This window comes from Pantherophis guttatus, chromosome 2 (genome assembly GCF_059756535.1).
Source record: "Pantherophis guttatus breed Tessera chromosome 2, ASM5975653v1, whole genome shotgun sequence".
Taxonomy (NCBI): domain Eukaryota; kingdom Metazoa; phylum Chordata; class Lepidosauria; order Squamata; family Colubridae; genus Pantherophis; species Pantherophis guttatus.
This window is the reverse complement of record NC_142064.1, coordinates 227,280,656-227,293,951: the sequence shown is the minus strand read 5'-3', so window position 1 is coordinate 227,293,951 and position 13,296 is coordinate 227,280,656. Positions and strand designations below refer to the sequence as shown.

General features: G+C 40.1%; 1 protein-coding gene across 8 annotated transcripts in view; it reads left to right on the top strand.

Moving 5' to 3' along the window:
* The window catches only part of GRIP2 (glutamate receptor interacting protein 2), a 507,637-nt gene that overhangs the window by 254,458 nt on the left and 239,883 nt on the right, over positions 1-13,296 (top strand). The window contains exon 1 of one of the 8 annotated variants that reach the window (XM_060688295.2): positions 2,890-3,008. The exons of the other annotated variants lie outside the window; for them this stretch is intronic. Within the exon in view, the coding sequence (XP_060544278.2) occupies positions 2,954-3,008 (55 nt within the window). The 5' untranslated portion in view covers positions 2,890-2,953. Of the gene's footprint in view, positions 1-2,889; positions 3,009-13,296 lie in introns of those variants that run through there. 8 annotated transcript variants of the gene reach the window in all.

Genomic DNA, 13,296 nt, shown 5'->3' with positions numbered 1-13,296 from the left:
ACTAAATTAAATAATCAGGGGGATATAATGTACATCTTTCTTAGCAGTGAACCATTTGCCAAGCTTTCCATTCCATTTTGTTCTCACACAGTGGTGAGATTCAAATAATTTAACAACCGGTTCTCTGTCCTAATGACTGGCTGGGTGGGTGTGGCCATGGTGGGCATGACCAGGGAATGTGACAGATAGCACTCAGCCTCCTGCATCCCCCTGGGAGCAAAAACAAGATGCGGGGGGATGTACCAGCCCCCCCGTGCCCTGTTTTGGGCCTAGGAGGCCTCCCTGAAGCCTCCTGGGAGAGAAAATGGGCCATGGGGGGGTGCTGCACGCCCACCTCAGTGCCCCATTTTGGGCCAAGGCCTCTCTGCAGCCTCCTGGGCCTTGGCCCAAATGGGCTGTGGGGTTGGCGCCCCCTCATGGCCCATTTTGTGCCTAGTAGGCTTCCCTGCACTTACCTGGGAACCAAAATGGGGGTTTGGTTCCTGTGGGGACTCCTGGAAGGGGCAGGGTGGGGCCACCCAGCAATTTGACTACCGATTCACCTGAACCATCTTGAACCGGCTAAATTGTTCTCACACCTGTTCTACTTTTTAGCAAGCAGCCTCTTTCATACTTCACAGACTTTAATTCTTTTCACTTTTTAAAAACAGCTTCCAATTGTCTTTCTTCATATCTACATTCTATTCATTCCGTTTGATAATCTGTTTTATACTTTTTCATACATCATTGTACTTTTTCCTCCTGCAGTTATTCCACTTTCACTCTCATTGCTTTTACTTCTTTCCTTCTTTTCTATATCCATTTTTCACAGGATCCATTTTTTTCATGGCATTGCTAAATAACTGTTCGTCCCACATTCAGAGCCTCTCATCATCACTGTAATTCTCCATCAAGTTTCCCATCCTTTTGTCCTAAAGAATTGATTCAAACACATTTTTAGATTTAGGTTCATTCCTTTCTGATGTGATTATATCATAGACTTGAATCATGTAGTTAGAATAATCAGACCTTTTTCTAAGTAGATGTTCCTGACTTTCTGTTCTCATTTATTCAATTCCCAAATGACTGAGTTGTTTCTCCTGCACCATTTTTGTCTCTTTCCTACCTATCCATTTTTCCTCTACATTCATTTAAAATACTATATAATCTGAACATTGCTCCATGTTCTTGACCTTTTTCTCAGTTTTGTGGTTCACTTGCATTCTAAGCCAGTCTTCTTCTTGATATAGCCACCATCAGATGGACTTCACACATATTGACTTCCATTGCCCATCATGTCTTTGATACTTGGGGCCTTCATGTAATACTTTTTCGTAACACATTTCACTAGTTTTAATAACATCAAAAGATATAGAGTTATGCAATGCCTTAGTTGTGTCTGAGCCACATGTAGCGCTTTCTACTAACAGTACCAGTGAGTTTTGACACATTTTGACCAGTATGGCAAGAATGCAACCAAAACCAAGTTTTATCCTAAGAACCGTGATGGCACAGTGGTTAGAATGTAGTATTGCAGGGTCTGCTGACTGCCAGAGTTCGATCCTGATGGGCTCAAGGTTGACTCATCCTTCTGAAGTCAGTAAAATAAGGACCCAGATAGTTGGGAGCAATATGCTGATTCTGTAAACCGCCTAGAGCAGGGGTGGGCAATTGTGGCTCTTTTACAACCTGTGGACTTCAACTCCCAGAATTCCTGAGACAGCTTGGCTAGAGAGTGCTGTAAAGCATTATGAAGTGGTATATAAGCCTAAGTGCTTTGCTGTTGCTAATACTATCCCAGCAACACTCATACTGTTTTATGCAAGATAGAATCTCTAATCTAGACAATACAAACTGATATCCACCCAACTAAGAAATAGAATTATCATATGAACATTTTGGACTGGATTTAGACTAATACTCTTATCTCTACTTCCAGCGATTAGCAGTCTCACATGCTTCACTGTTCTTATTATAATCTGTATTGATCATCTTTAGTAGCTACAAGAAATAACCTGCAGCTTGGGGTATATGGTCCCAATCATCATTCTGTTCTATAAAGCTATTCCAATTGTGCATACTTCTGAATGCCCCATTATGATTCCCAGGACACCAAGATTAATAGTACTCCTGATGCTTTAAGCTGAAAAAACAAGATCAAGCAAATAAATGGACAGAGTAGCAGCATCTTAACTGTGAAGGTAATTTCCCCTGGAGACTCAGTGGATTGCTGTTCTAATCACATACAGAACAATGAAACAGAGTCAAAATTTAAAATAGAGATCCCAGAGAAAAAGAAGCATCAAGTTTTGACAATGATAACAACAAATGTATTTGAAAATAAGCATATTATGTTCCTATTTTTAGGACCCTGATGCATCGCTTAGATTTTCAGTATATTTCAAATACCTTTTCTCCAGAAATAAATTAACGTCCAGGTTTAATTGCTCTGATCTCCATTCTCACACTTTAATCTGGAAAAACAATATGTGCAAACAGATTTTCCCTTAAATTATCTTTTTTGCAAGTTTTCTTTTAAATGTGAAGGAAAAGAAACCCACCCTACAATTGTTAATTACTACATTAATATCCTAAAGAAACCCCCCAAATCGCAAGGGAGCATATTCCTGTGTGTTTCTGGGTGCTGCTTTGAGAGACCCAAAGAGAGGAGGATGGGAAAAACAAACAAGAGAAAGTTATAAATTTCACATTCATTTGTTCTGGGTAGCACACTAAAGCAACAACACACAGCCCTGAAGGCTTCCTGAGAAGAGATAGTATCCCCATCCCTCTTTGCAGCCTTTCCTCTGGCCCGCTAGCTTTTCTATCAAGAAATGAAGCACAACTCTATTTCACAGTAATCATAAATTAATGTAAAGCTTGCAGCTCTGTGCAGAGCTAGGCAGAGGTGTTGAGGGAGAAGCATCCAGCGCCATGTGAGCCAGACAGGGTAAAAGACGGCAACCCAGGGAAGATGTTTGCTGTTTCTCTCAAGTGTCGGCTGGGGGTGGTGAGACATCGCAAACAAGGTACTGGGGTGCCGGGGGTTATGGTAGCCTCTGTGTAAGAGAGAGATTCTGTGGAGTGGAGATTGGGGGGGACGGACGGTGGACTGTTTTATTTGGGAGGGAACAGTAACCGGACAAGAGCAAACTAGGTGCCTTATTTCTTCCGTTTGCTGTGTGTTAAAAGAAGGGAGGACGCAGATAAAACTCCCCCCCCCATATGTTTATAAAGGAAGAATCTCAGTGTTTTATTATTGATACATGAAAGGTGTCTTCGCCATATTGCAGAACTTAAATGCATGCCTGCTCTATATTTTCCATTAGAGGGTTTATCTGTGTATTGCAAAGACACATATAGACCATTCTTTCCCCACAGCGTTGGCTTGGTCTTTGAAGTTGCTTGGCAATTGTTTGTTGAGCTGAAAGGAAACAGTTGGGGAAGGAGGTGGGGGGAGGCACAGGAGGCAGAAAAAGGCTTTTGGTAATCACAAGAGAAATTGTTGCCCAGTTGAAAACTGTTAATAAAGACAAGGAATTATTGGGATAAATTCATTTCATGTCACCCACAGTGTCGCATCATGTGAATTGACTTCTGCTGGAAGCAAAATTATGCTAGTGTTGCTTGCAAATCTTTTAATTTCAGAAGTATTAGGAGGAGATTGATTTCAGAACTTTATTGTTGGAATACACTCCCCCTCCCCAACCCCGTCCATTTTATTGAACTCTGGTACATGTTTTGATGGTGGTGTTATTTTTCATAACCTAGACAATTTTTTTTTTGGGGGGGGGGTGAAAAGAGGGAGACACAATTTGACATCCACTCCATGTTTTAAACTTCAAATCTCTCCAGACCGTATTGCTGAGCTTGAGAGTCCTAAATGTTTGAAGGTTTTCAGGTTGCCAATTTCTACTCTAAGATACTGTCATAGAGAGTGTAAAAGAAAGTTTGGGAAGTTGTGAGCATCTAGTATAATGCTTGTTGTTGCAACCTTGAGGAAGTGTGGATATTATTGATTTCTTGAAAGATAAAGGCTCTGCATTCTTCTCCGTATTGACAATTGCAATGCCTGATGTGGAGTTTTGATATCAGCTGGTTCTACACACCAGATGGAGGCAGGGACAGCTGTAAAGCAAAACACAATTCCTTCACCTTTAGTTGTTGTAGGACACAGGTGTCAAACTCGATCGTGTCACATGACATATTGTGATGTTTTTTTCCTTTGCGGAGCTGGGGTGGGTGTGGCCTGTGTGTGACGCATCTGGCTCATGAGCCACCAATTTGACACCTTTGTAAGAAATAAGGAATTTGAGATTAATACACTTGAATGATAAGTTGCACCTGCTGGTTTACATACCCACATACCCCATGTTTATTTTCTCAAGCTAAGGTTTTCAGAACTTATCCTCTGCTCCCCTTGAATACTCTACATTAAACAAATGGCAGCAGATTGCCTCTCCTTTATCACCAACTGACTACAAGCTCCCTACATTTCAAGGCCCATTATTCTTTCTGAGCCCATCATTTCTCCAGAGCTGCCTGTAGAAAGCCTTGATGTGGCATAGAAATCAGCATCTGGTCCCAAATAAAGACATGTTTTGCTTTGTGAGCTGAAGCAAGGTAAAATGACACACACTTTTTTCAGAAATGAAATGAGCTGAATTTAGGTTCTTCCCTATAGGCAATTTCACATTCTTATTAACTGAGAGAACTCTCAAATTTTGTGGTAGTGCAATCCTCAAAAACGGTAAATGAAAATTCACTCCCTTAAATAAAACCAATTATTTTATTGCTGTTGGGATTGGGCAAGTAATAAACTATAATACCGATATCAGATCAATCAGTTGTAAATCATCCACATTTTATATTATAATAGATAAAAGTATTGAGTTTAGTGTTATTATAGATATTTCTAAATGTCTGTAGATATTCCCATAGATACATTGAGACACTACAGAAACAGTGCTACATGTTATTTGTTGATTGATTTATATCCTGCTTTTATTATTTTTACAACTAATTCAAGGTGGCAAATATATCCAACACAACTTTCTCCTCCTATTTTCCCCCACAACAGTAACTCTGTGAGAGGAGTTTGGCTGAGAGAGAATGACTGGCCCAGGATCACCCAGCTGGCTTTCATGACTAAGGCAGGACTTAAACTCTTGCTTTCTAGACTGGTGCCCTCACCACTAGACCAAACCAGCGAGAATACCAGGGACACACAACTATTTCTAAGATAAGACATTTCCAAATTGTGGTGGTAAGTGTTAGGGTTGCCAGTAATTCTCCTCATGTTGCATAGAAGTCATTCAGTTCCAACATTAGCTGCCTGAATGAGTTAACTATTAGAATATAGAATATAGAATAACAGAGTTGGAAGGGACCTTAGAGGTCTTCTAGTCCAACCCCCTGCCCAGGCAGGATACCCTACACCACTTCAGACAAATGGTTATCCAACATCTTCTTAAAAATTTCCAGTGTTGGAGCATTCACAATTTCTGCAGGAAAGTTGTTCCACTTATTGTTTTCACTGTCAGGAAATTTCTCCTTAGTTCCAGGTTGCTTCTCTCCTTGATTAGTTTCCACTCATTGCTTCATGTCCTGCCTTCAGGTGCTTTGGAGAATAGCTTGGCCCCCTCTTCTTTGGGGCAGCCCCTGAGATATTGGAACACTGCTATTATGTCTCCCCTAGTCCTTCTTTTCATTAAACTAGACATACCCAGTTCCTGCAAACATTCTTCATATGTTTTAGCCTCCAGTTCCCTAATCCTCTTTGTTGATCTTCTCTGCACTCTTTCTAGAGTCTCAACATCTTTTTTACATCGTGGTGACCAAAACTGAATGCAGTATTCCAAGTGTGGCCTTACCAAGGCATTATAAAGTGGTATTAACACTTCATGTGATCTTGATTCTATCCCTCTGTTTATGCAGCCCAGAACTATTACTAGTAATGGATTTGTTCTTTGTTCTGTTTCATATATCAGGTTCAATTACCCATGGGGAGTATTCTGTAGTTGCATTTTTTAAAAAAATGGACTGGGAGCATATATTCATAATTTATTCCTAGATTATCCAAAATGATCTATTTTATTCTTTTTTTCAAATTCCTGAGTGCCTATGGAACCTCACGGTATTCTCAAAACAGCTAATATTATACATGCAAGAAAACTCTTAATTAACATATTCAGGGTTTCCTTCATAGAAAGTTTTCATTATGAATTTGTAAGAAGTTACTCATCGGCAAGGAAATTGTTGGCCATATTAATTGCTAATTTTATAAAGCTTCTAATTCTTAAATTTGGTCAAGTTGAGCTGCATGATATCATGCAATTTTCCTAGCACCATTACTGAAGCAGAAGGGTCTTTCTCTGGAATGTTCTTCAAGTTCCATACCAATAGCACTAATTGCATTTTATTATTACGTATATGATTATATGAATCACTATTACTTGTATGTCGTTCTCTTTTATATGCATCCTTTCTGGGCTAGCTCCCTTCCCTCTCTTTAATGTCTTCTCGTTCACAGCGACAAAGTCTTCCAATTTACCATAAGAAGAAACACTAGATTTGAACTGTGTGTTAGGATAGAAAAAATATTGTGGTGGTTAAGAATTTGGAGAATTGCATATAGATATGTCTGGGTTGGAGAAGGTTGACATTCAAAGATGATTTAATGTAAAAGTTCTTGGAGGCAGTCATCTAAATCACTGAGTTGTCAAGCCCTGACAGATTGGCAAAGTCATGAAAGAAGAGCCACTTGGATTTCTGGATAGATCTTTATAGCTAATAGGGCAAGTAACAAAATCTTGAAAGCCTATTGAAACAGTTCTCCAGATCAATTTATACCTAGCATAATTGAGGCAGACTTACGCTGAGTCTCTTTCTCATATTTCTCCCTTCCCTGGACTAAGGAATTTTTTGGGAGGTAACAATCCTATTCCCTCTTATAATGTCTTTCTCCATCTTCAGTGTTTCAGAGTCTATTAGAAGCCAAAAACAATGAAATTCAATCATAATGCTAAAATTTTGGACTCTAATGAAACTCATACCCAATGTGTTAATCTCCAGTGTAAAGGCTAGAATTTTAAAAGATGGGCTGATAGTCAGAATAAAACATGAAAAATAGTGGACTTCAAATCCTTTCAGCACTGACATGCTCTTTCATCTTCCTCCTTTAATGTAGAGGAAATAAACTGCATACAATGGATGCTAGGAAGTAATTCATATGTAGTTATGGGAAACTAACATTTATATAATGGGAAGACAGCATCTAGATAAAAAGACTGTTTCACAGTTCACACCCATTGCCAAGGCGTGATCAACATTCATCCTTTTAAAATAAGCCAGGTTTAGAAATCCCCTCATCAGACTTTTCAGATCCAGTTTCAGATCCACTTGAAGATCATTTCTTTTCTAGGGTTGTTGGAATAATCTGGCTCTGTGTGTGTATGTGTGTGTGTGTGTGGCATTACAGATGCCAACTTAAACTTCGGGTTGGTAAAAAGGGGTATAATTATGAAAGAAGACAAAGAAGTGCTAAATAGCAAAGAATATCAGAGGCAACTTCACCCCTGATTTTTTATTTATTGGTTCGATTTATATGCCGCCCTTTTCCGGAGACTCAGGGCGGCTTACAATGCGTTAAGCAATAGCCTTCATACTTTTGTATATACCTGCTTAGTAGGGCTTTCGCCCCCACCCCCCAAGCGGTGTTCTTTTTTTTATACAAAGTCAGCTTATTGCCCCCACAAACCAGGTCCTCATTTTACCTACCTCGAAAGGATGGAAGGCTGAGTCAACCTTGAGCCTGGTGAGATTTGAACTTGCAGTAATTGCAGGCAGCTGGTGCTACTTAACAGTGCTTTAGTCTGCTGCGCCACCAAGGTCTTTCCCTCACATACATTATAGCCTTTCCCTCACATACATCTCTATAGGAGCAGCTGTGTGGCAGGAAGCCATTGCATGTTTTGCCATTTGCAAGCCTTCGTGAACACACTAAAGAGAAGTAGGTTTTTTACTCTTGAAATAGAACAATCGATGTAACACTTGCCTAGGAAAGGCGAGAAAGCCAAAGGCATGTTTTTTTTTTTCTTAGCAACTATAGTGTCAGAGTTACCAGCTGAGCCTTAGAATAATTAGCTAACATTCCTAAATTTAGCCAACCTCCTCACTTAATTCACTTAGCTTTCTTCTGATTCCTTCATTTGCAGCAATTGTTCTCTTGCTACATACTAAAAGAGCAAACTATAACAGCTCTTTGATTTAACCAAGATCCATTTAGTCTAGGGTTCTGTCAATTTTATTTCTGGAACTAAGGCTCAGGCCAGCTGTTGACTGAACATTTTATTGAACGCTAGTTATGCTGCCTCTGATGGGTGAAGAGTATTTTGAGAGAGCAGCCTTTATAGTGAATATTATTTTTTAAAAATCAGCCTTTCAACTACACTTCAAAACAGAAAAAGAAAAAGAACCAGAATGTTTTATGTCCCAGGAGAAACCAGCTTGCTTCTTTTACAAATATTTGTATGCTTCTCTACTCCAGAATCTCTGAGCCCAAGTAACATATAGTAGTAATCAAGGCAAGGAATAACAAAAACCATCCAATCATTCAGCAGATGTAAACAGCAACAACAATTATAATACCATTGAGGCAATTCATTTAACACTGTTAGAACCCCAAACGCTGTACAGTTATTTTCTAAAAGTTGAAAAGCCTCAGTTGCCAAACATTCATGTTTAACTTTTCATGGTATATGTTAAAAACCCAGTTTGAGTAGCCATACAAGTTACATCCTTGTCTACACTTACAGATGCACATAACATTGTTTTTTATAAGTTTTCTAGTACGATTTGATAGCTTATTAGTAACCTTGACTATCACTCAGAGTTGTATCTTTTTATTCTTGATGAATGTATTTTATTCTCCTTATGTACACTGAGAGCATATACACCAAAGACAAATTCCTTGTGTGTCCAATCCAGGAGTGAAATCCAGCAGGTTCTGACAGGTTCTGGAGAACCAGTAGCGGAAATTTTGAGCAGGTTGGAGAACCAGCAGATACCACCTCTGGCTGGCCCCAGAGTGGGGTGAGAATGGAGATTTTGCAATATCACTCCCCCAGGAATGGAGATTTTGCAGTATCCTTCTCCTGCCACGCCCACCAAGCCATGCCCACAGAACCGGTAGTAAAAAAAAATTGGATTTCACCACTGGTCCAATCACACTTGGCCAATAAAGAATTCTATTATGGCAAGAGAGCTATTGTCCCACTTCAGCAGTTCTCTGCAGAAGAATCGGTCTGGCTTCCAATAAAATGAAAACAGATAATTTTTTTAAAAACGTTGTACCAAAGCTCAGAATAGCATCAAAATATCATAGATGATAAAGCCTGAAGGTTTTAAGTATTGAAACCTTGAGAAAATATAAAATCCTATGCTTATAACTGAATGATCACAATGCTGTCAAATCTCTTTGAATGGATAAAAAAAGCTCCCTCTCCCCATTTTGTAGAGGGAAGAAGGGATGGTCTTGAAGGACAGGAGTAGAGCCACTACCAAGGCAACTGTCAGATAAATGATGCTTGAGCCCAGGCCAAGAATGTAATGTGAGAGAAATGACTCAGACAAAGCTACTCCATGGCTAATCCATGATCATTAAATCTCTTAACTGTTGACATTTGTCCTGCAGTAAGTTATTGTTGGGATAATAACCTGGTGGGATGTGGTGGCTCAGTGGCTAAGACACTGAGCTTGTCGATTGAAAGATCGGCAGTTCAGCGGTTCGAATCCCTAGTGCAGCGTAACGGGGTGAGCTCTCGTTATATTTGTCCCAGCTTCTGCCAACCTAGCAGTTTGAAAGCACTGCAAAAATGCAAGTAGAAAAATAGGGACCACCTTTGGTGGGAAGATAACAGTGTTCCGTGCGTCTTTGGCATTTAGTCATGCCAGCCACATGACCACGCAGACGTCTTCAGACAGGGCTGGCTCTTCGGCTTTGAAACGGAGATAAGCACTACCCCTAGAGTCGGGAACGACTAGCACATATGTGTGAGGGGAACTTCTAAGTTATTGTTATAATTATTTGCAATGGTCTGGCTGAGCTCATAGGGTACAGAACTGACGTTCTCAAGCTTCATCTCCCCAAAACATTTTAATTCTTAAAACCTTTAACCAACCTTCCTATTTTGCTGTTGTAAATTGGTAGTTACTACTTGCCATCAGCAACTCTAATCTTGGCATATGAGAAGAGAGGACTCTTAGAATTTTTCCACTGTACTGGCAAGTAAAAGGGAAAAATGATGTAGTAACATGTAGTAATTTATCTTGGCAAGCTGCCCGGGGTCACCATGAGAGAATTGGGCAGTTGTATAAATTTATACATCCTACATTCTTGATGCTCAGGACAAGATCCATCTCACGAGGTATAAAAAGAATAAAACTTTTCAACTCGAAGTACTCATGTGCAAAATGTTAATAATGGGGAAGATTTAAAAAAAAAACACTTTACAAGAATCTCTGTGTAAAGGAAAATAAAAATTTCTGTTAGGCCACAAGATAGTGCTGGTTTGTTCTTAGTTAATAACCACCCTGAGTCTCCAGAGAAAGGCGGCATATAAATTGAACTAATAAATTCTGAAGTATTGAGATTCCAAACTGCATAAAAACATACAGCACAATGACCAAGCTTATATAGAGTCAACAGATATATAAAAAAACTTACCTACAATGTACTCTCTGAATCTTATACAATTTTTCTAGTTGATCATGAGATAAATGGGTAATTAGGTTATACTCTTTCCCCAGGCTTCCTGTTATAAAACATAAGATTATAACATTAAATCAAAGCCAGGAGAGCAGGGTTGCTTAATCTTAGTGTCCAAATTCTGGCTGCTTTCCAAAGGCACACTCACATTTTTGTTTTGCATGAGAAAGGGAGAGGCTTAAACAATACCTGTTTGCAGAGCAGGTGCCAAAATCTGAATGTATCCCCAATTTTGTCAATAGCTGACAATCTGGCTTTGCAACAATATTAGCATGTCAGGCTTACCAATTTTATACAGTTCATATGTGTGCACCTCACTCTTATTTCACCCACTTCACTTCTTGATTAGGAAGGGTATATCTTGTCATTTATGTTGAAAAAACTTTTCCCCTATCTGATCTTATTTTGCTTCTACTAATTCTAATGCAGTAATCCAGTAGAACCCCATCCTGGATCCTATCAGCAAGAATAGGCAAGGTTCTAGAGCAAAGGGATTTACCCTCACACACACAAAATTTTTCATCCAATTCACCCAGGCTGAGATAAACTGAAAGTGATCCCATAAATTGTGGTGTCCTTGGGTTCCCTGAGCTTGGCTGTTTGCTTGCAGACATTTCATTACCCAACTAGATAATATCATCAGTGCTCCCATAAATTGTGCCAGATGGTGCCTCTATATCAACAGGATCTGAGAGGTGAATATCAGTAATTTGAAATGCTGTACATGCAAGCAAACTTGAAATGTACTGTGAACTGATCACAATAGAGTACTGCATGGTGAGCTAAAGTCTGGCCTTGGACAGTCCAGTTAATGGCTGAGAAAACCTATAAGCATGACAGAATCTCGGAAAAGAAAGGTCATAAATATGCTCCCATGACTGGGATTAGGGTGTTGCAGGCTTCCTGTTAAATCTTTTTTGACTGTTGCTGTTGTTGGTTCAGGCAGTCTTTTTTTTTACACTATTTTAAATAATGTAAGACGCCGGGGTGAAATTCAAATTTTTTCCCTACCGGTTCTGTGGGCGTGGCAGGGGAAGGATACTGCAAATTCCCCATTCCCTCACCACTCCTGGGGGAAGGATATTGCAAAATCTCCATTCCCACCCCAATCTGGGGCCAGCCAGAGGTGGTATTTGCTGGTTCTCCGAACTACTCAAAATTTCCGCTACCGGTTCTCCAGAACCTGTTAGAAACTGCTGGATTTCATCCCTGTAAGATGCCCATAGACACCCAGATTCTTTTTAGAGTTGGAAAGACTCCAAAAACATTGAGTAAACAAACATACCAGAAGGAATAAATAGTGTAATTCATGTGGAAATAGAATAACTAGCTCAAATATCAACTACATTTTAATCACGGAATCAGGAAAGGTTGCGGGTGATTGACCAACTAGTTCTCCAGAAATGCCCCGAGCTCTGGTTTGAAGAGCTATCTAGGTTGCAGCTGAAAAACTCTTAAGCACTGTGTTGGCTTTAGAGGTCTGTCACTGTCCAACAGGTCACACAAAGCCCCCAGTTAATTAAAACAAACAAAGAAACCTTCAAGTGAGCAGGCTCTCTCCTCATTCTCAATATCAGTTCTTCCCAAGTTGTAAAATGGAACCTGTTTTTTGTCATGTCCTGACCTTCCCGTCTGAGTAGGAGTGGGATGGCCAAATCATAACATTGAGTTAGTTTTGTGGAAAGTCATGGGTGGCCTATTGCTGAAAAATCAGAGTGCTAATAATCAACATTTGTTGGTCCAGGCACTTTCTGACCAGTTTGCTTCTCTGGGCTTTTAACTACAGTAATTTTGAAGAGTGAAACAAAGCAGCAGTGTCCTTAGCACAGGGGTGTCAAACTTGTGGTGTAACAGTGGCGTATCGTGACTTTTTTCCCCTTGCTAAACCAGACATGGGTGTGGCCAATGCATGACACATCCGGCCCATGGGCCGGGAGTTTGACACCCCTGCCTTAGCAAATCACAATGACTTCAAAATGATGACACACATGCAGTGACTTCATGCAAATGCTACGTGCTTCCTGCTTCCTGATGCAACTACATTTGACACAGTATTGTCACACCCATTTTATCATTTCTTTCCTCTTGCCCCTGCCTTGGTCACCATGAACCAACCCCGTCATCCTGTGCTATGTGGATAAAGAATGGAGTATAAGTAAGTCTAAAATAATCTAGATGTTAGGTACTTTGTAACGTTGCTTCAGGTAAGAGCCAGAGGTGGTATTCAACCGGTTTAGACCGGTTCACCCGAACCGGTAGTGGAAATCGCACTCTATACCATCCTCTTTAGGCATGTTTTTGAGGCCGCGTGCATGCACGGAAGGCATATGCGCGAGCAAAGCGCATGCACAGATGTTCTGTCCCCCTTCCCCACACAGGCAAACACACAACCAGGCACGCCTGCCAAGTTTTTATTAAGCAATCAGACTAGAAACCCTTGCAGATAAGAGTTTTGGCAGTAAACTACGTAATGCCTGCCAAGTCAGTTTTCACTCACAGTAAGCAAGAGAGAGTTTATCCTCAGTCCGGTCCAGTAGCAAAAAGTAATC